This window comes from Symphalangus syndactylus, chromosome 8 (genome assembly GCF_028878055.3).
Source record: "Symphalangus syndactylus isolate Jambi chromosome 8, NHGRI_mSymSyn1-v2.1_pri, whole genome shotgun sequence".
In the NCBI taxonomy this organism is placed as follows: Eukaryota; Metazoa; Chordata; class Mammalia; order Primates; family Hylobatidae; genus Symphalangus; species Symphalangus syndactylus.
The window spans coordinates 75,531,663-75,554,370 of NC_072430.2; the positions used below are offsets into that span (position 1 = coordinate 75,531,663).

Sequence of the window (22,708 nt, forward strand, 5' to 3'; positions counted from 1 at the left end):
AGATAGTTTATTCCTACAATAAAAGCTTAATTTCACATTAGAGTAATTTACCACATTATCAGATTAATGGAAAAATATTATTAGCTCAATAGATAGAAAAAACAGCAATTGATTAAATCTAGTCATCTATGATTTTAAAAATTCTTAGTAAATGAAGGCTAAAAGGAAACTATCTAACATGATAAAGGGAAGTTGCAAAAATCTAACAGCACATATCACACTCAATGGTGAGACCTTAAAAAGCATTTTCTTTAAAACTAAGAACACGGTAAGGATGACTGTTCTCACCACTTGTGTAACATTGTACTAGATGATCTAGCTTGCTCTTAAAACAGGAAAGAGGAATAAAAGTTATGAGGACCTGAAAGAAACAAACTGTTCCTATTTGTGAATATCTTGCTAGGAAACTCAAAAACTCCATCAAAAAGCCGTTAGACTTAATAGGAGCTTAGCAAGTCTGCCATAAGTAAGGTCGATATACAAAATACAATTGCACATGTATACTTCAGCAACAAATATTTAGAACACACAATTAAAAGATGCCAATTACAACAGCAATAAAAAAATAAGACACCTTTGGAGTAGATCTAACAAAAATGTGAAGGCTTTTATAGAAAAAAAATAAAAACTTCAGTAAAAGACAATAAAGAAGATATAAATAGTATTTCCCTAAAATAAGCTGTAGATTTAATGACTTTCTATTCACGGAACTTGACAAGCTGACCCTAAAATTTATATATTTTATATAGCAAAGCAAAGGGCCAAGAATAGTCAAAATAATCCTGAAGAAGAACAAGTGTCACTAATTACACTACTACCAGGTATTAAGAATTGTTATAAAGTCATCATAATTAAGACTGTGATATAAGTTCAGAGATAGATCCATGGACCAAACAGAATCTAGAATAAGACTTGTGAATAGATGAATAAATAGAAACCTCACCTATGAAAAAACTGGCATTGCACATTAGGAGAAGGGAGGACTATTTAATAAAAATTAATTGATTAGCCATATAAGGGAAAAGTTACACTGACTCCAACCTTACACTATACACAAAAGTCAATTTTAGATAGATAGAGGACTTAAAGGGAAACTTTTTTAACTTTAGAAGAAAAGGTAGAATATTATCTTTTTAGCCTTGAGGGAAGGAAGGATTTCTTAATGCAAAACTGGAAACATAAATTCAACTACATTAAAATAAAGAGGTCATGCACTGTGCCTCACACCTGTAATCCTAGCACTTTGGGAGGCCAAGGCAGGAGGATCACTTGAGTCCAGAAGTTTGAGACCAGCCTGGGAAACATAGTGAGACCCCCTCTCTAAAAAAATTACAAAAATCAGCTGTGTATGGTGGCACACACCTGCTGTCATAGCTACTTGGGAGGCTGAGGCAGGAGAATCACTTGAGCCCAGGAGGTCAAGGCTGCAGTGAGCCGTGATTATGCCACTGTACTCCAGCCTGGGTGACAGAATGAGACCCTGTCTTAAAAAATAAACTATGGCTTCTCCAAAGACATCAAGATACCAAGAGAGTGAAAACATAAGCTTAAAAACTAGAGGAAGATACTCACTACATATAAAATGGCCTTGGGGTTAGAATTGAGACTATATGAGCTCCTTTGAATCAATAAAAAAAATTAATAGAAAAATAGAAAAACAACATGAATAGCATTTCACAGAAGAAAAATTCTTTGTGGTACACATTTAAAAATATGCTCTACCTCATTAACCATTTTATACCCTACAGCTTGGCAAAAATTAAAAAGACTGACAATAGCAAGTGTTGGTGAGAACTCATAATAATGGCAACTCTCAGACTCTGCTAGATAGTAATCTGGAGCTATCTAGCAAGGTTGAACATGTGTATTACCCGTACCACTCAGCAATTTATCTCCTAGTTTGGTAAGCAGACTTCTAAGTTGGTCTGCAGGCATCTGCACCTTCTAGTATTCACGCCCACATGTAACTCCCTCCCTTAAATATGAGCTGCACCTAATGACTTGTGTCTAATGAGTAGAATACAGCAAAAGTGATAAGATGGCACTTCTGAGATTAGGTTTCAGAAGACTGCCTTCCCCTAACTCACTCTCTCTCTCTGTTCTTCTTGATAACTTTAGAGAAGCACATTGTTGAAGCAAACTGCCCTCTGGAGAGACTGTCATGGCAAGGAATTGAGCATCCTCACCAATGAGGAAAGGAAGCCTGCAGCTCAATAGCCAAGGAGGAACTGGCCTTGCCAGCATTCATGTGAGTGGGCTTGGAAGTGGATTCTTCAACAGAAGATGATAGCAGCCCCTGCTGCTCATAGCAGCCTTGTGAGAGCCCCAGAGGACCCAGCCAAGCCATGTCCAGATTCTTCACCCACAGAAAATGTAAGATAATGAATGTATATTGTTTTAATCTGCTGAATTTTGGGGTAATTGTTTATGCTGCAATTGATAATTGATAAGGTTTGGCTGTGTCCCCACCCAAAATCTCATCTCGAATTGTAATCTGAATTGTAATCCTCACGTGTTAGGGGCGGGACCTGGTAGGAGGTGATTAGATTATTGGGGTGGCTCCCCATGCTGTTCTAATGATAGTGAGTGAGTTTTCAAGAGACCTGATGGTTTTATAAGGGGCTTTTCTCCCCTTCTCTCCACACTTCTCTCTCCTGCCACCATGTGAAGAAGGATGAGTTTGCTTCCCCTTCCACCATGATGATAAGTTTCCTGAGGCCTCACCAGCCATAAGGAGTTGTGAGTCAATTGAATCTTTTTTCATTTATAAATTCCCCAATCTTGGGCAGTTCTTCATAGCAGCATAAGAATGGACTAATACAATAATTAACACACCTGAGTATAAATCCCAGCACAGACCTTCCCAGCAGATGAGCCAAGGCATACTGGTATGCAAAATATGAGTTACAGGTGAACCCAAGATATTGATCCTTTAACTATTGGGGATGCCAAGGGCAGGTGGGCCAGGGTGGGCCTGGGATTACTACAGCTTAAGGGCAGGTTATCCCCAGTAGAGGAAGCATTCTAAAGCATACAATAATTCGGATTTGCAATGGAAAGATAGTTTTTAAAGACTGAAAATAGGAGAGAGAATAGAAGAATAAGGTCTAAATAATCTTTAAGTCTCGGGAAATCCTAAGTAACGAATTCTTCTTTGCTGAGAAGAAATGAAATCTATGATATTTAGAAATCCCATTAAAATAAAGTTATAAAATCTCTCACATTTAGCCTTTGGGTAGTTCATTTTGTTAAATGGATGTGCAGAAAGGAGGCAGTTTCCCTTAAATGGAGCCACTTAGGGGTCTAATTGGAGGTCCGATCCCTTTTTGCAGAAGATGTTTTTTATCTGCTGAATACAGTCAACTCTCCCACATGTCCTCTCCCTGGTTTATTTGCTTACTCTGGGAAATGAAAGGATGGTGTGGTTTGTGAACCAGGAGTTGTTATTCTTTGCCTGCATATCATGTTGGCTTTTTTTTGGTAAGAAAAATCACAAGAATATATGAAGTTTTTTTATGAATAGAACCCTTTATTTTTAGGAGAAAATGGATGGAACAATTTGGGGCTTTGGGGCCGCCTGTTGCTCTTGTGTGAGCACCTCCCACTGCCTTGACTTTACTCTGCCGCATACTCGGTGCCAGGATTTACATGACCACAGTGGGGAGCAACTGGATTTAGCATAAGTAAGAATAACTGCTTTTCCCCTGGGGAGAGACAAAAAGGATAAGTGCATAAGGCACAGAGACAATATTATCGGGAGTTGTATTCCTGTTCCGCTCTTTTATTCACTCTGAATTCTGGATTCTGTTGCAAATAATAAAAGCAAGAAGCTAGCTGGCTTGGAGCCAAGGTCTGGGATTAGCAAAGACTATTTTATTTGGGGCTAAAAAAAATGTGTTCATTAGTGATGTTCTATACATTACACATATAGCCATTGGATTAAAAATTTTTTTTTTTTTGGTAAATTGATATTGCCAAGAAAGCACAGTTAATAACAATTTGAACTAGGCAGGGAAAGGTGAGTTTCTGCCACTGTGTCTACCCGGGATGAACGCAGAAGGTGTCTGTGCACACCTGTTCCTGCTTTGCCACACAATCTCAGGCTGCCCCATATTCTCTGGGCTTGGGTTGGACAGCTATCATCCCCATAATAACCTGCATCCTTTTCTCTCCCTTACTTCCAACCGTAAGGTAACTTTGACACGAACACCCTAAAATCTAATGTCAGTTTTTCCTTTTTACTCTTACCTCAAATATCCTGTTCTTCTTTTCTCATAAAACCATTGAACGAGTTGCAAGACCCCATTTTGAACTCAGGCAGACCCTGGTTGGAATCCCAGCTTCCCTGCGTGCTACTATCTCCAGGATCCTAGGGGAAATTATTTAATTTTCCTTCACTTCAATTTCCTCACTGATAAAATGAAGAATAATCATATACATCTCATTGGGTTTTGTGAAGATTAATGAAACAAGAATAAAGAGTATTATATTGCATTGTACCTAGTAATAAACAAAATTTTATCTTGATCATTAATATAGGGTAAAGTGGTAGTCAGAGGGAAATTTATAATTTAAATACTGATATTAAAAATAAGAAAGCCCCTAAAACCAAAATAAATCTTCCACTTGAAAAGTGTAGAAAAAAACAGTGTTTATATTATAAAAATGATGACTTCCATTTTTGGTTGTTTGAAAGACTAGATGTCCAGAAAAAGTCTTCTGGTATGGAACTAAAATTCTGGATAAAATATATTTTTAAACTTTCTAGAAAATACTTGTCTGAACTCTTGGGGGAAAAAAGGAAGATCCTTGCCATAGATAATAAGAAGGTAAAAATCCAGACCGGGCTCGGTGGCTCACGCTTGTAATCCTAGCACTTTGGGAGGCCGAGGTGGGCAGATCACGAGGTCAAGAGATCAAGACCATCCTGGCCAACATGGTGAAACCCCGTCTCTACTAAAAATACAAAAAATTAGCTGGGCGTGGTGCCGCACGCCTGTAGTCCCAGCTACTTGGGAGGCTGAGGCAGGAGGATTGCTTGAACCTGGGAGGTGGAGGTTGCAGTAAGCTGAGATTGCGCCACTGCACTCCAGCCTGGGCGACAGAGCGAGACTCCATCTCAGAACAAACAAACAAACAAACAAACAAAAAAGAAAGTAAAAATCCAGAGACTTAACCTATCTAAAGCTGGTGTTTGCCATGACAGCCTATCTGGCTGTGTTCGGTGGCACCTGAGGGGGAGGATAGACAAAAACACGAGGCCTGTGGAAGCCGAGAGGATGGACTAGAAAACGTCACATGAAGCCAGAATCCCAGAAATATTACTCTAGGTATGTTCAAAAGGGTTGAATGAAGTGTGGGGGGTGCCCAAGAGACAGAGATGTAGAAAAACTTACCAATCATCTTTAGACCAAATGAAAAGTATAAATGGGAAAGAATACTTGGAGAATACTAACCACAAGTTTGTTATCACAAGTGTTTAAGTCAAAATTTACACCATCTGTATTACCTACCCACCAATAAATCTAAGTCAAATATTTGGTTAAAAGAGCATCCAAATATTTAGCTAATAGGAACAGAACAATAGAATAAACCTAAAGAAAGTGGAAGGATGGGAATCATAAGGGAAAAAAATAATGAACTAGAAAATGAAGAAACAGTAAAGTACATCTTTTGAAAAGACTCATGGAAGTGATGACCTGGACAGAAAGCGCTGTGCCCAATCCCCAGTGTTGCAGTTGGGGAGAGCACAGGCTTCACAGAAAAGTGCTGCGTTGCTGGGCGTGGTGGCGCACACTTGTGATCCCAGCACTCTGGGAGGCTGAGGCGGGTGGATCACCTGAGGTCAGGAGTACAAGACCAGCCTGGCCAACATGGTAAAATCCCATCTCTACTAAATAATACAAAAATTAGCCAGGCGTGGTCGTGGGTGCCTGTAATACCAGCTACTTGGGAGGCTGAGGCGGGGAGAATTGCTTGAACCCAGGAGGCGGAGCTTGCAGTGAGCCAAGATCGTGCCACTGCACTCCAGCCTTGGCGACAGAGCGAGACTCCACCTCAAAAAACAAACAAACAAAAAAAAAGTGCTGCATCCAATTGGAAAAAAAAATGTGGTCCATATACACCATGGAATACTACACAGCCATAAAAAATGTCTTTTGCAGGAACATGGATGGAGCTGGAGGCTATTATTCTTAGCAAACCAACACAGGAACAGAAAACCAAAAACCGCATGTTCTCACTTATAAGTGGGAGTTAAATGATGAGAACACATGGACACAAGGAAGGGAACAGCAGACACTGGGGTCTACTTGGGGGTGGAGGATGGGAGGGGGAAAAGAGCCGAGAAAATAACACTTGAGCTGGGCGTGGTGGCTCATGCCTGTAATCCCAGCACTATGGTAGGCCAAGCAGGTGGATCACGAGGTTGGGAGTTTGAGACCAGCCTGACCAACATGGTGAAACCCCGTCTCTACTAAAAATACAAAAATTAGCCGGGTGTGGTTGCACACGCCTGTAATCCCATCTACTCAGGAGGCTGAGGCAGGAGAATAGCTTGAACCCAGGAGTCGGAGGTTGCAGTGAGCCAAGATCATGCTACTGCACTCCAGCCTGGCGGATGGAGCAAGACTCCATCCAAAAAAAAGAAAAAAGAAAGAAACTCTTGAGTACTAGGCTTGATACTTGGCAGATGAAATGACCTGTACAAAAAACCCCCATGACGTGACTCTAGCTATGTAACAAACCTGTACACGTACCCCTGAACCTAATATAAAAGTTAAAAATTTAGGCCGGGTGCGGTGGCTCACGCTTGTAATCCCAGCACTTTGGGAGGCCGAGGCGGGCGGATCACAAGGTCAGGAGATCGAGACTACGGTGAAACCCCGTCTCTACTAAAAATACAAAAAATTAGCCGGGTGTGGTGGTGGGTGCCTGTAGTCCCAGCTACTCGGAGAGGCTGAGGCAGGAGAATGGCGTGAACCCGGGAGGCGGAGCTTGCAGTGAGCCGAGATCGTGCCACTGCACTCCAGCCTAGGGGACAGAGCAAGACTCCGTCTCAAAAAAAAAAAAAAAAAAAAAAGTTAAAAATTTTAAAAATGTATATATTTTAAGTGCCACCTTCAACAGTTCCTGAACAGACTGTGGTGGCTGAGGGACAGGTCCAGGCAGGTTCTAGATTTTCCATAAAATGGGAAATCCTCTCAAAAGCCAGTGAATGCCAGCATGGTCCAGGGAACAAAACCAAGAGCCCTTGACCCTCCAAGAGAAAGTGGAGGTGACTATTTAGGCCACAGAAGGAGGAAGAGGCAGAGTATGGGACCAGCCTCAGAGCTGTTGGGGTCAGAGCCATCAGCCAGGCATGTGGTAGAAAGGTCACTTAGGACCATGTGGGTCTCTTGGGGAGGGTGAGCAAAGCTCAGACCGGAGCTCCTCCTGATGCCAGCAGTCCATGGACACTCCCGTCGTGTTCCACCTGGGAATTCATATCTCTCCAGGGAGAAAGGAAGGAGAAGAAGGAAGGGAGAATTTCACAGTTGATGTATATTTACTCAGAAGAGACTGAGTCAAAACTAAAGGCTACAGTTTGAATTAGAAAAACATCTTTGCATACCTGAGTCCTAAGACTCCGAAATTCACGCTAGCTATAAAAGAATAAATGTGCAAAGAGGACTTGAAAAATCTAAATAACTAGACCTTGGAAAAATCAGAATGGAGAGTCGGGTTGAGTCACAGAAGCATTTTGCTGGTGTTTAGCCATTAATGTGATTCAGCTTCTTGCTCTTTATGCCTTTGCTCCCTTCTCTCTCCTCTTCCAGGCAGACAATTCCCTCTGTATTTGCAAATCAGTTTCCCCAGAGAAAAAAGTACCTTGGCCCAGCTCACAAGTTCACATCAAGTCTCACCATAGTGAGTTAGCCCAAGGGCTTCCTTTGGGTGAGTCTTGCTTCCATTACATCTTCCCAGTCTCCCCATACTCCCCCACCACCTCCTCACAGGCACGTGTATGTGTGCAAAGACCAGCTCAGGTTGAGTGAGGCAAGCTTGAGGAGTGATATTCCTCGTGCTTACAGTTAAAATATGGGAGGAAAATATACAGGCCACTATGATCTCGATTTTCCTGCCCAAGAATATGAGCCTAAATAAGGTAAAGTGTGAGTGCCTCATGCAAAGCCTGGCTGTGTACTAAGCCCTGTGTTAGCTGTTATAAGAGCCAAGGGAAAACTTCCCCGTGGCCCCTAAAGGTTTGCAAAAATCAACTGACAAAAGGCAGAGTAATAGGAGAAAAGGCATATGAATGTATTTGACCGTAGTTTCACATGACACAGGAGCCTTCAGAATGAAGACCCAAAGATACAGATTAAACTGTCTACTTTCATGCTTAGGTTCACCAAAATGTGGACAGAAAGGCTATGAGCTATAATAGACTGAATGGGGAAACCCAGCAAGGCCTGTCTATTATTTATTTATGTTTAATTTATTATTATTATTTTTTGAGATGGGGTCTCACTCTGTCACCCAGGCTGGAGTGCAGTGGTGTGATCTCCACTCACTGCAACCTCTGCCTCCTGGGTTCAAGTGAGTCTCCTGCCTGAGCCTCCCAAGGAGCTGGGATTATAGGTGCACACCACCACACCCAGCTAATTTTTGTATTTTTAGTAGAGATGGGTTTCATCAGGTCTCAAACTCCCTACCTCAGGTGATCCGTCCACCTTGGCCTCCCAAAATGTTGGGATTACAGGCGTGAGCCACCACACCTGGCCTCTATTTAGGTTCTTCTTGGCCTCCGTGCAGCCTTCCTTCCTCTTGGATATGGGGCTGGACCGTCTCTGGAATGGGGAGATCTTATGACCTACAATCAGACAAATTAAGTCAAATCACTTCTCTATGGCCAGTTTTTACACAGAAAGGTGGCGTGGGTGGAGGAGTGGAGTTAGAATAATATGTTTAGGTTTTATGGCTGGCTTTAGGGGAAGTGGATTTTGGTTTCCGAGATGCACCTTGCGGAAGAGTTTCTTCTATGGTTAGCCTTGGGGGAGAATGAGAGGCCAGTGACAGGAGGCCAGAAGAAGGTCAGAGAGAGCTACTTCTGAGATCTTCATTTTGGGTTATCATTTTCTGAGATCTTACACTGTCATTATCAACAACATTAGATTAGAGCAAAACCTTGGGCTACCTTTTTTTGTAAGTCCCTTTTCAACTCTCTTTTTTATTTTTTTTTAAACTGTCCTCGGAAATCCTCTAGTCATTTCCTATAACTATTCTATACATATAAATCCTACCTCTCGAGCAAGGCTGGAGAATTTTTTTAGGAGTTTTCCCTATTTTTTCTTTTGGATCATCCACAGACTCCAGGGGAGTGTTATGCACAGATAAAGTGCTCAAATGATAAAATACTTTGTTATACATTGGCTTCATGAGACATTTATCAAATTGTTCTGAAAATTTATTGAATTGAATTTATTCAGTTGAATTAAAACTTCCTATTAACGACAGTAATTATTTGAAAGACACATAAATTTTACTAATGAGCACCTAAAGAGTGGCCAGACGCTGCGCATGCCATCTCCCAAACACGCCAACCTGTTCCCTGTTCCATGCCTATCTGTCTTACCACTTACTTCTATTCTTCAAACATTCTCACATGGAGACTAAAAAAGATACAATAGCAAAAGAATCAGGCCTAGTTTATGATTCTAAAAAATAAACTTAGCTGGACATGGTGGCACACCTGTAGTCCCAGCTACTTGGGAGGCTGAGGTGAGAAGATCGCTTGAGGCCAGGAGTTTGAGGCCAGCCTGGGCAAAATAGACCCTGTCTGAAAAAAAATTAAAAATAAAAATAAACCCAGTAATTTTTAAAATGTTTTTTATGGAAAATGTCAAACATATACATAAGATAGAGGGAACAATTTAATGGAGTCTCAAACTTTAAGAGTTATCAACATTATGGCAAATCTTATGTTATACCCTAGTCAACTGTCTTTCCATGCTGTATTACTTTAAAGAAAAATCTAGACCATTCCTCCTGTAACCTTTCAGAATGTATCACTAAAACATAAGGACTCTTTCATTAAACATAACCATAATATCACTAAAAAATAACAATGTTTCCTTAGGACCATAAAATATCCAAGGTTCAAATTTCCCCAATTGCCTCCCTAATGCTTTTTAGAGTTTTATAATTAAGATCCAAATTAGGTCACGCTTTGCATTTGATGATGTTTTTCTTCAATCTCTTTCAATTGAAATATTCTTTCCTCTCTCCTTTTTCCCGTTTGTAATTTATGGGTCATTTGTCCCATAAAGTTTCCCACATCCTAGATTTGTTGATAGAATCCTTACACTGTGTGAATTATGTTCTTTAGTCCCCTGTACTTCCTATAAATGGCTAGATTTTCAGCCCTGTGCAATAGAACTTTTTGTGATGATGGAAATGTTCTATATCTACACGTGTGGCTATTGTGCTAGTGTAACTGAGGGATTGAATTATTTTTATTTTGTTTTAATTAATTTAAAGTTGACCACAAGCAGCTAGTGCCCACCATAATGGACAGCACATAGAGGTTAACTGAAATGGAAATAGACACATGTGGCTAGTGGCTACCGTATTGGATTCAGGTTTGATTATTTACCAAGAATATGTCATACATGGTGAACTTCCACTAGGGGGCTCACAATGCCTGGTTGTCTGTGATGTTAGCAGCCCATTGGTGATCATTGTCCATACCTGTACGTGAGAGCAGTTGCAAAACGATAAGACTCAATTTCTATCATTCCTTCTTTATTTATTATCTGAAATCTATCAAGAAAACAACGACTCATCAATAGCTTGATTGCTCTGAGGTATAATTTATACAAGAAAGACAGAATAAATAAATGTTTAACTTTTTGAGGAGCTGCAAGACTGTTTCCCAAAGCAGCTCCACCCTTTTAACATTCTCACCAGAATGTATAATGGTTCCAATTTCTCCACATTCTTTTTTTTTTTCTTTTTTCTTTTTTTTTTTTATTATACTTTAGGGTTTTAGGGTACATGTGCACAATGTGCAGGTTTGTTACATATGTATCCATGTGCCATGTTGATTTCCTGCACCCATTAACTCGTCATTTAGCATTAGGTGTATCTCCTAATGCTGTCCCTCCCCCCTCCCCCCACCCCACAACAGTCCCCGGAGCGTGATGTTCCCCTTCCTGTGTCCATGAGTTCTCATTGTTCAATTCCCACCTATGAGTGAGAACATGTGGTGTTTGGTTTTTTGTCCTTGCGATAGTTTACTGAGAATGCTGTTTTCCAGTTTCATCCATGTCCCTACAAAGGACACGAACTCATCATTTTTTATGGCTGCATAGTATTCCATGGTGTATATGTGTCACATTTTCTTAATCCAGTCTATCGTTGTTGGACATTTGGGTTGGTTCCAACTCTTTGCTATTGTGAATAGTGCCGCAATAAACATACGTGTGCATGTGTCTTTATAGCAGCATGATTTATAGTCCTTTGGGTATATACCCAGTAATGGGATGGCTGGGTCAAATGGTATTTCTAGTTCTAGATCCCTGAGGAATCGCCACACTGACTTCCACAATGGTTGAACTAGTTTACAGTCCCACCAACAGTGTAAAAGTGTTCCTATTTCTCCACATCCTCTCCAGCACCTGTTGTTTCCTGATTTTTTAATGATGGCCATTCTAACTGGTGTGAGATGGTATCTCACTGTGGTTTTGATTTGCATTTCTCTGATGGCCAGTGATGAGGAGCATTTCTTCATGTGTTTTTTGGCTGCATAAATGTCTTCTTCTGAGAAGTGTCTGTTCATGTCCTCTGCCCACTTTTTGATGGGGTTGTTTGTTTTTTTCTTGTAAATTTGTTTGAGTTCATTGTAGATTCTGGATATTAGCCCTTTGTCAGATGAGTAGGTTGCAAAAATTTTCTCCCATTGTGTAGGTTGCCTGCTCACTCTGATGATAGTTTCTTTTGCTGTGCAGAAGCTCTTTAGTTTGATGAGATCCCATTTGTCGATTTTGGCTTTTGTTGCCATTGCTTTTGGTGTTTTAGACACGAAGTCCTTGCCCACGCCTATGTCCTGAATGGTATTGCCTAGGTTTTCTTGTAGGATTTTAATGGTTTTAGGTCTAACATATAAGTCTTTAATCCATCTTGAATTAATTTTTGTATAAGGTGTAAGGAAGGGATCCAGTTGCAGCTTTCTACATATGGCTAGCCAGTTTTCCCAGCACCATTTATTAAATAGGGAATCCTTTCCCCATTTCTTGTTTTTGTCAGGTTTGTCAAAGATCAGATAGTTGTAGCTATGCGGCATCATTTCTGAGGGCTCTGTTCTGTTCCATTGATCTATGTCTCTGTTGTGGTACCAGTACCATGCTGTTTTGGTTACTGTAGCCTTGTAGTATAGTTTGAAGTCAGGTAGCGTGATGCCTCCAGCTTTGTTCTTTTGGCTTAGGATTGACTTGGCGATGCGGGCTCTTTTTTGGTTCCATATGAACTTTAAAGTAGTTTTTTCCAATTCTGTGAAGAAAGTCATTGGTAGCTTGATGGGGATGGCATTGAATCTATAAATCACCTTGGGCAGTATGGCCATTTTCACGATATTGATTCTTCCAACCCATGAGCATGGAATGTTCTTCCATTTGTTTGTGTCCTCTTTTATTTCATTGAGCAGTGGTTTGTAGTTCTCCTTGAAGAGGTCCTTCACATCCCTTGTAAGCTGGATTCCTAGGTATTTTATTCTCTTTGAAGCAATTGTGAATGGGAGTTCACTCATGATTTGGCTCTCTGTTTGTCTGTTATTGGTGTACAAGAATGCTTGTGATTTTTGTACATTGATTTTGTATCCTGAGACTTTGCTGAAGTTGCTAATCAGCTTAAGGAGATTTTGGGCTGAGACAATGGGGTTTTCTAGATATACAATCATGTCATCTGCAAACAGGGACAATTTGACTTCCTCTTTTCCTAATTGAATACCCTTTATTTCCTTCTCCTGCCTGATTGCTCTGGCCAGAACTTCCAGCACTATGTTGAATAGGAGCGGTGAGAGAGGGCATCCCTGTCTTGTGCCAGTTTTCAGAGGGAATGCTTCCAGTTTTTGCCCATTCAGTATGATATTGCCTGTGGGTTTGTTGTAGATAGCTCTTATTATTTTGAGATGCGTCCCATCAATACCTAATTTATTGAGAGTTTTTAGCATGAAGCGTTGTTGAATTTTGTCAAAGGCCTTTTCTGCATCTATTGAGATAATCATGTGGTTTTTGTCTTTGGTTCTGTTTATATGCTGGATTACATTTATTGATTTGCGTATGTTGAACCAGCCTTGCATCCCAGGGATGAAGCCCACTTGATCATGGTGGATAAGCTTTTTGATGTGCTGCTGGATTCGGTTTGCCAGTATTTTATTGAGGATTTTTGCATCAATGTTCATCAAGGATATTGGTCTGAAATTCTCTTTTTTGGTTATGTCTCTGCCAGGTTTTGGTATCAGGACGATGCTGGCTTCGTAAAATGTGTTAGGGAGGATTCCCTCTTTTTCTATCGATTGGAATAGTTTCAGAAGGAATGGTACCAGTTCCTCCTTGTACCTCTGGTAGAATTCAGCTGTGAATCCATCAGGTCCTGGACTCTTTTTGGTTGGTAAGCTATTGATTATTGCCACAATTTCAGAACCTGTTATTGGTCTATTCAGAGATTCAACTTCTTCCTGGTTTAGTCTTGGGAGGGTGTATTTGTCGAGGAATTTATCCATTTCTTCTAGATTTTCTAGTTTATTTGCATAGAGGTGTTTGTAGTATTCTCTGATGGTAGATTGTATTTCTGTGGGATCGGTGGTGATATCCCCTTTTTCGTTTTTTATTGCATCTATTTGATTCTTCTCTCTTTTCTTCTTTATTAGTCTTGCTAGCGGTCCATCTATTTTGTTGATCTTTTCAAAAAACCAGCTCCTGGATTCATTAATTTTTTGAAGGGTTTTTTGTGTCTCTATTTCCTTCAGTTCTGCTCTGATTTTAGTTATTTCTAGCCTTCTGCTAGCTTTTGAATGTGTTTGCTCTTGCTTTTCTAGTTCTTTTAATTGTGATGTTAGGGTGTCAATTTTGGATCTTTCCTGCTTTCTCTTGTGGGCATTTAGTGCTATAAATTTCCCTCTACACACTGCTTTGAACGTGTCCCAGAGATTCTGGTATGTTGTGTCTTTGTTCTCGTTGGTTTCAAAGAACATCTTTATTTCTGCCTTCATTTCATTATGTACCTGATAGTCATTCAGGAGCAGGTTGTTCAGTTTCCATGTAGTTGAGCGGTTTTGACTGAGTTTCTTAATCCTGAGTTCTAGTTTGATTGCACTGTGGTCTGAGAGACAGTTTGTTATAATCTCTGTTCTTTTACATTTGCTGAGAAGAGCTTTACTTCCAACTATGTGGTCAATTTTGGAATAGGTGTGGTGTGGTGCTGAAAAAAATGTATATTCTGTTGATTTGGGGTGGAGAGTTCTGTAGATGTCTATTAGGTCCACTTTATGTAGAGCTGAGTTCAATTCCTGGATATCCTTGTTAACTTTCTGTCTCATTGATCTGTCTAATGCTGACAGTGGGGTGTTAAAATCTCCCATTATTATTGTGTGGGAGTTTAAGTCCCTTTGTAGGTCACTGAGGACTTGCTTTATGAATCTGGGTGCTCCTGTGTTGGGTGCATATATATTTAGGATAGTTAGCTCTTCTTGTTGAATTGATCCCTTTACCATTATGTAATGGCCTTCTTTGTCTCTTTTGATCTTTGTTGGTTTAAAGTCTATTTTATCAGAGACTAGGATTGCAACCCCTGCCTTTTTTTGTTTTCCAGTTGCTTGATAGATCTTCCTCCATCCCTTTATTTTGAGTCTGTGTGTGTCTCTGCACGTGAGATGGGTTTCCTGAATACAGCACACTGATGGGTCCTGACTCCTTATCCAGTTTGCCAGTCTGTGTCTTTTGATTGGAGCATTTAGCCCATTTACATTTAACGTGAATATTGTTATGTGTGAATCTGATCCTGTCATTATGATGTTAGTTGGTTATTTTGCTCGTTAGTTGCTATAGTTTCTTCCTAGCCTCGATGGTCTTTACAATTTGGCATGTTTTTGCAGGGGCTGGTACCGGTTGTTCCTTTCCATGTTTAGTGCTTCCTTCAGGAGCTCTTTTAGGGCAGGCCTGGTGGTGACAAAATCACTCAGCGTTTGCTTGTCTGTAAAGTATTTTATTTCTCCTTCACTTATGAAGCTTAGTTTGGCGGGATAGGAAATTCTGGGTTGAAAATTCTTTTCTTTAAGAATGTTGAATATCGGCCCCCACTCTCTTCTGGCTTGTAGAGTTTCTGCTGAGAGATCAGCTGTTAGTCTGATGGGCTTCCCTTTGTGGGTAACCCGACCTTTCTCTCTGGCTGCCCTTAACATTTTTTCCTTCATTTCAACTTTGGTGAATCTGACAATTATGTGTCTTGGAGTTGCCCTTCTCTAGGAGTATCTTTGTGGCGTTCTCTGTATTTCCTGAATCTGAATGCTGGCCTGCCTTGCTAGATTGGGGAAGTTCTCCTGGATAATATCTTGCAGAGTGTTTTCCAACTTGGTTCCATTCTCCCCATCATTTTCAGGTACACCAATCAGACGTAGGTTTGGTCTTTTCACATAGTCCCAAATTTCTTGGAGGCTTTGTTCATTTCTTTTTATTCTTTTTTCTCTAAACTTCCCTTCTCTCTTCATTTCATTCATTTCATCTTCCATCAGCGATACCCTTTCTTCCAGTTGATCGCATCTGCTACTGAGGCTTCTGCATTCTTCGCGTAGTTCTCGAAACTTGGCTTTCAGCTCCATCATCTCCTTTAAGCCCTTCTCTCCATTGGTTATTCTAGTTATCCATTCTTCTAATTTTTTTTCAAAGTTTTTAACTTCTTTGCTATTGTTTTGAATTTCCTCTCGTAGCTCAGAGTAGTTTGATCGTCTGAAGCCTTCTTCTCTCAACTCATCAAAGTCATCCTCCATCCAGCTTTGTTCCGTTGCTGGTGAGGAACTGCGTTCCTTTGGAGGAGGAGAGCTGCTCTGTTTTTTAGAGTTTCCAGTTTTTTTGGTCTGTTTTTTCCCCATCTTTGTGGTTTTGTCTACTTTTTGTCTTCGATGATGGTGATGTACAGATGGGTTTTTGGTGTGGATGTCCTTTCTGTTTGTTAATTTTTCTTCTACCAGACAAGACCCTCAGCTGCAGGTCTGTTGGAGTTTACTAGAGGTCCACTCCAGACCCTGTTTGGCTGGGTGTCAGCACCGGTGGCTGCAGAACAGCGGATTTTCGTGAGACCACAAATTCAGCTGTCTGATAGTTCCTCTGAAAGTTTTGTCTCAGAGGAGTACCCGGTTGAATGAGGTGTCAGTCTGTCCCTACTGGGGGGGTGCCTCCCAGTTAGGCTGCTCAGGGGTGAGGGACCCACTTTAGGAGGCAGTCTGTCCGTTCTCAGATCTCCAGCTGCGTGCTGGGAGAACCACTACTCTCTTCAAAGCTGTCAGTCAGACAGGGACATTTAAGGCTGTGGAGGTTCTGGCTGAGTTTTTGGTTGTCTGTGCCCTGCCCCCAGAGGTGGAGCCTACAGAGGCAGGCAGGCCTCCTTGAGCTGTGGTGGGCTCCACCCAGTTCGAGCTTCCTGGCTGCTTTGTTTACCTAAGCAAGCCTGGGCAATGGCGGGCGCCCCTCCCCCAGCCTCGTTGCCGCCTTGCAGCGTGATCTCAGACTGCTGTGCTAGCAATCAGCGAGACTCCGTGGGCATAGGACCCTCCGAGCCAGGTGCGGGACACAATCTCCTAGTGAGCCGTTTTCCAGGCCCGTTGGAAAAGCGCAGTATTAGGACGGGACTGACCCGATATTCCAGGTGCCGTCTGTTTCCCCTTTCTTTGACTAGGAAAGGGAACTCCCTGACCCCTTGCGCTTCCCGAGTGAGGCAATGCCTCGCCCTGCTTCGGCTCGCGCACAGTGCGCTTCACCGACTGTCCTGAACCCACTGTTAGGCACACCCTAGTGAGATGAAACCGGTACCTCAAGCAGAAATGCAGAAATCACCCGTCTTCTGTGTCGCTGGGGCTGGGAGCTGGAGACCGGAGCTGTTCCTATTCGGCCATCTTGGCTCCACCAATTTCTCCACATTCTTTTTTTTTTTTTTTTTTTTTGAGACGGAGTCTCTCTCTGTCGCCCAGGCTGGAGTGCAGTGGCGCAATCTCGGCTCACTGCAAGCTCCGCCTCCCGGGTTCACGCCATTCTCCTGCCTCAGCCTCTCCGAGTAGCTGGGACTACAGGCGCCCACCACCATGCCCAGCTAATTTTTTGTATTTTTAGTAGAGACGGGGTTTCACTGTGGTCTCGATCTCCTGACCTCGTGATCCGCCCGCCTCGGCCTCCCAAAGTGCTGGGATTACAAGCGTGAGCCACCGCGCCTGGCCTTCAATTTCTCCACATTCTTATCAATACTTGTTATTGTCCCTCTTTTTTTATCATAGCCATCCTAGTGGGTGTGACGTGTATCCCATTGTGGTTTTGTTTGCATTTTCCTAATAACTAATGATGGTGAGCATCTGTTCATGCTTATTGGCCATTGTTATATCTCTATGGAAGAAATTTCTATTCAGATCCTTCGCCTACTTTTAAATGAGTTATTTATCTTTTTATTATTGAATTGTGTTATTTATATACCCTGGAGACAAGTCCTTTATCAGATATATGATTTGCAAATATTTTCTCACCTTCTGTTGGTTGTCTTTCACTTTTTGTCCATCCCAGCCTTTGCACTAAGACCCTGCTGCCCATCGCGCCTCCCAGCTGATAACTGAGCAGGGAGGGGATAATAAGGCAGGCTCATTCCTGGAGATGTGACTTCTCTTATGACTGAAGGTTTTTGCCAAACCTTCCTTACACTGCTCAGTGGTCCAGGATGCTTCATCCAACCTTCCCTCCTTTTCTTCTTTGAGATCAGACTTGCATTGCCATCTGACAGCTCTCAGCCTTCTCCTTCTCCTGCCCATGTTCTCCCACAGCAGAATTTTTCTTAATAAAATCTTTGCACATTTAATTCCATCTTGGTGTCTGCTTCTCAGAGTACCTGGACTAACACATCAGGCAATGGCAATGCCTACCCTAAAGAATGACTTTTACAGTTCAAGGCCAAAGTCCTTCTGCATTGGATAGCAGCAGCAACCCAAAGCAAGAACAAAGGTAGAGATCTGGACTCTCTAGTTGACCACAGGGTTTCTACCCAGAGAGAAGGATGATGATTTTTTGAGCTGGATAAATCACACCTGGATTTGAAGATCAGCTCTGCCACTTACTAATTTGGTGCCTTTGACAAGTTATTTAGCCTCCCTGTGCCTTAGTTTCTTCATCTGCAAAATGTCAACAGTACCAATGCTGTCTCTCTGCATTTTTTAAGATTGAATAAAATAATGTAAAAAGTAACTAGTACAGAGTAACTAGTACAGAGCAGGAGGTCACCAAATGTTGATTTCCTTTCCACACCCTTCAATCAGGCAGTATCATGCTTAGTTAACTGTTCAAAGGCAAGTCATAACTTGGCCGGATGATGGGCTGCACACACTTTGTAGGAGTAAGCTAAGTGGTGAGCATAGAGTTTTCCCTTGCCTTTCCCTGATCTACTCTGGCCAGCTATTGCCCTCTTAGTTTTCTGGATACTCAAGAGATGAGCTTTCCTGATGGGTTCCAAAGAGATACCCAGGAAAAACACTGCTCTGAAGGAAAAAGATAAGATTAGCCTAGAACCCCTAAAGCACAATGTGGTCCCAAGAGAAACAAGCTCTGATATGTTTTCTGACAGTGACACAGGTGCCTATGGAGGAGGTGGCCCAGGAAAGGGGCGGAGGAAGAAAGAAAAGAAATTCTGGAGAATCTGACAGAGGCAATTCAAGTTTCTGAAAAAGTTCTTTCTAGTGGTTTGTGAGCATGTTAGCAATAAGGCAGCACACATGGATGTCCATGTCCTAAATAAGTAGTATTTCCCCTTTGTTTTCTCTAGCCAAGATTGATGTGGGCTGGCCACGGATTACATGCATGTAATCCCAGCAATTTGGGAGGCCAAGGTAGGTGGATCACTTGAGCCCAGGAGTTTGAGACCAGCCTTGGCAACTTAGGCTCTTGCAAAACCCCATCTCTACTAAAAAAAAAAAAAAAAAAAAAAAAAAATAGCCGGGCATAGCAGCGCGTGCCTGTAATCCCAGCTCCTCAGGAGTCTGAGGTGGGAGGATTGCTTGTGCCCAGGAGGCGGAAGTTGACTTGAGCCATGATTGCACCATTGCATGCCAGCCTGGGCAACAGAGCCAGACCCTGTTTTGTTTTTTGTTTTTGTTTTTTTTTTTTAATTGATTTAAAGAATGTTAAAGCACATGATTGAATATGGAAATATCAGGAAAGATGTTTACCAAAATACCTTTGTGGCTATCTTTGGATGGTGGGATTTCAGGTTTTTGATCTTTATAATTTTCTGTATTTGCTGCCTCCTGTGCTGCCAAAGCTGCTCTCCCTTCTCCTCACCTCGCCTGAATTTTTGTGTTGTTCTGCAATGGCCCCTGTTGGCCTCCAACATTACAGCGCACAGACTGGGCAGTCCCCAGGATCTCTTTAATGGTTCCAGAGAGTTCTGTGGCTAAGGATCGGTGCCGGATCTGTCGAGCAATGTTGACGATCTCATCAAAAGTGATATTCCCACGGTGTTTAATGTTTTTCTGTTTCTTTCTGTCTCTTGGTGGTTCCTTGAGGGCTTTGATGATCAGGGCAGAGGCAGAAGGCACCACCTCAATCTGGGCCTGTCTGTTCTGAATGGTCAGTTTCACTGTAATCCTCAGGCCCTTCCAGTCACCCTTTGCCTTGGCAATGTCGTCACCAACCTTTTTTGGAGACAGACCCAGGGGGCCGATCTTGGCGGCCAGGGCAGAAGTGGCACCGACTTCACCTCCGGTGCACCTCAGGTATACGACTTTGATCTCGCTGGGGTCGAACTTCGGCGGCATGGTGGAGGCGGCTGGTGTCAGATGAACCCGGATTCGGGACGACCGAAGAAAGTTGCACCTTGGCCTCCTCCGAGCCGAAAGCCCAGTTTTTTTTTTTTTTTTTTTTTTTTTGAGATGGAGGCTTGCTCTGTCACTCAGGCTGGAGTGCAGTGGTGCAATCTCAGTTCACTGCAAGCTCCGCCTCCTGGGTTCATACCAATCTCCTGTCTCAGCCACCTGGGTAGCTGGCACTACAGGCGCCTGCCACCACGCCCAGCTAATTTTTTGTATTTTTAGTAGAGACGGGGTTTCACTGTGTCAGCCAGGATGGTCTTGATCTCTTGACTACGTGATCCGCCCTTCTCAGCCTCCCAAAGTGCTAGGATTACAGGTGTGAGCCACCACACCCAGCACAAAAAAAATTTTTTTAGAAAGAAAAAAGCCTATTTCAAAATGCTGCATGCTCTATGATCCCATTTATATAACATTCTTGAAATGGCCAAATTATAGAGATGAAGAGCAGATCAGTGGTTGTCAAACACTAGGGAAGGAGGGGGGGAGCGTGTGAGTATAATAGGGTAGAGGAAGTGACAGAACAGTTCTTTGTCTTAATTGTGATGTGGGCTACATAATCCTATAGCTATGATAAAATATCATAGAATTATATACAAAGACACAGAGTGAAAAACTGGTGAAATCTGCGTAAGACCTGTGGTCCAGTTAATTGTATTGTGCCAGTGTCAACTTCATGGTGCTGATGATGTACTACTATACAGTTACGCAAGATGCTATCACTGGGTGAAGCTAGGTGGTGGGTATGGGGGGGAACTCCCTACTTTAATATTTCAAAAAACAAAAGCAAAACAGGCAGTGGGCTGAATTTGGCCAAGGCATAGTTTGATGACCCATTCTTTGGAGAAAAGAACTTTGTTCTCTCATTTCTATTTCAAAAACATCCCCGAAGACTGGTTGTCCTAGCGTGGGTCATGTGCCTCTCCCCTGTATCTGTCACTGTAGACAAAAAAGCAAGGCATGTCATTACATATTAGAACTCATCAAGGGTGGAGGAGGAGTTGTTCTCCCAAATAAAGAAAGGAGGCCGGGCATGGTGGCTCACACCTGTAATCCCAGCACTTTGGGAGGCCAAGGTGGGTGGATCACAAAGTCAGGAGTTCAAGACCAGCCTGGCCAACATGGTGAAACCCCGTCTCTACTAAAAAAATACAAAAATTAGCTAGTCACGGTGGCGTGCACCTGTAATCCCAGCTACTCAGGAGGCTGAGGCAGAAGAATTGCTTGAACCCAGGAGGCAGAGGTTGCAATGAGCCAAGATGGCGCCACTGCACTCCAGCCTGGGTGACAGAGCAGGACTCCATCTCAAGAAAAAGAAAAAAAAGGGGTGTAGTATAGACAAAACCATATCTGTCCACTAGAGTAGTGGGTATCTTAAAAATCTCAAAGTTAGGAAGCACAGATGGGCTTCATGCAGAACTAGAACCAGGAGCTCAAAAACTAGCAGGAGCTCCTTTCCTCATGGAGCCATTTCATCTCTTTTGACTCTCCCCTTCTCTGTGTACCTGCTTCATTCTTTGCTCATGCTGCAGTATAGCTTTCTATGCCTTTCTGTGGGGGCTCAGTTTTATGGGGTGGTTGCTCCACAGCTTCTGTGCTTATGTTTTCCCTACTAAAATGCTTACAATATCATTATGCTCACATTTTATAATGCACTGGAGAATATTAAGATAGTAATCTTTTGACTTACTATTAAAATTTTGTGAATTTTTATCTTTATGATGCTATACTCCTTTCCTAGCCTAATAAACTATGTGTATTATTTTAAAAGGCCCAGAGACGAGGGATCAAAATGGCTGCCTAGATGCAGGTAGTGTGTGCCTCCTCCTCAGAGAGGAACCAGAATAGTAAGTAGATAGATTTCAAACAGACCATCCAGCAAAGAGTGCTGGGATTCACCAGAGAAGAGATGGGAAGCACCAGAAGTAAGGAAAGGGTTCAAGGCAGCTTGCCTGGCCAGGGACTGCCTGTGAGCCAGGAATCTTCTATATGTTGGTAAACAGACTAAGAGTGAAACCCCAGGGCTCAGCTTTTACAATCTTGGCTATAAGAGAAACCCTCAACTCATTAGCTAGCGCCTTGGGTCTGATATACGGAGCTGCCTGAAGATTGCGCAGAGATGTTGCTCCAGAATGGGAACCCACACAGAATCTCACAGTCACCCAAGCCTAGAGCAGCCTTAGCCAGGCGCCATATTGAGAGCCTACATACTGGGGATCTACAGACATGGCTGTTGCCACTGCACTGCATCAAGGAGACAGACAGGAGACTGGGCACTCACACACACCCCTGAGAGGGTCCCTACCACCCTGCAATGGGCTGCTGTTGAGACTGAGACATGAGCGGACCACACTTCCCACAGCTGCCTGCCCAAGCTGCTTGCCTGGGAGGGACCCCACCCTCTCTGGTCCCAGGCTCAAGGTGCCATTTTGAGTTTAATGCTGGGTTGCACCCTGCCCTCAGGCCAAGTTTGAGCTGACTCAGCTGCCACCATGATACACTTTGGATGTTTGTCCCCTCTAACTATTATGTTGAAATGTGATTTCCAATGTTGAAGGTGGATCCTGGTGGGAGGTTTTTGAGTCATGGGGGTGGATCCCTCATAAACGGCTTGGTGTCATC

At 42.5% G+C, this 22,708-nt stretch overlaps 1 protein-coding gene across 1 annotated transcript; it reads right to left on the bottom strand.

The window, feature by feature from the left end:
• Positions 1 to 2,182: 2,182 nt before the first annotated feature.
• LOC129488772 (large ribosomal subunit protein uL11-like) lies at positions 2,183 to 20,116 on the bottom strand (the record flags this gene model as incomplete). The annotated part of the gene is made up of 3 exons (XM_055291315.1): positions 2,183 to 2,356; positions 3,620 to 3,704; positions 19,560 to 20,116. Coding segments are annotated over 3 exons (816 nt in total), but the record flags the coding sequence as incomplete, so codon positions are not given.
• Between the last annotated feature and the right edge of the window lie 2,592 nt (positions 20,117 to 22,708).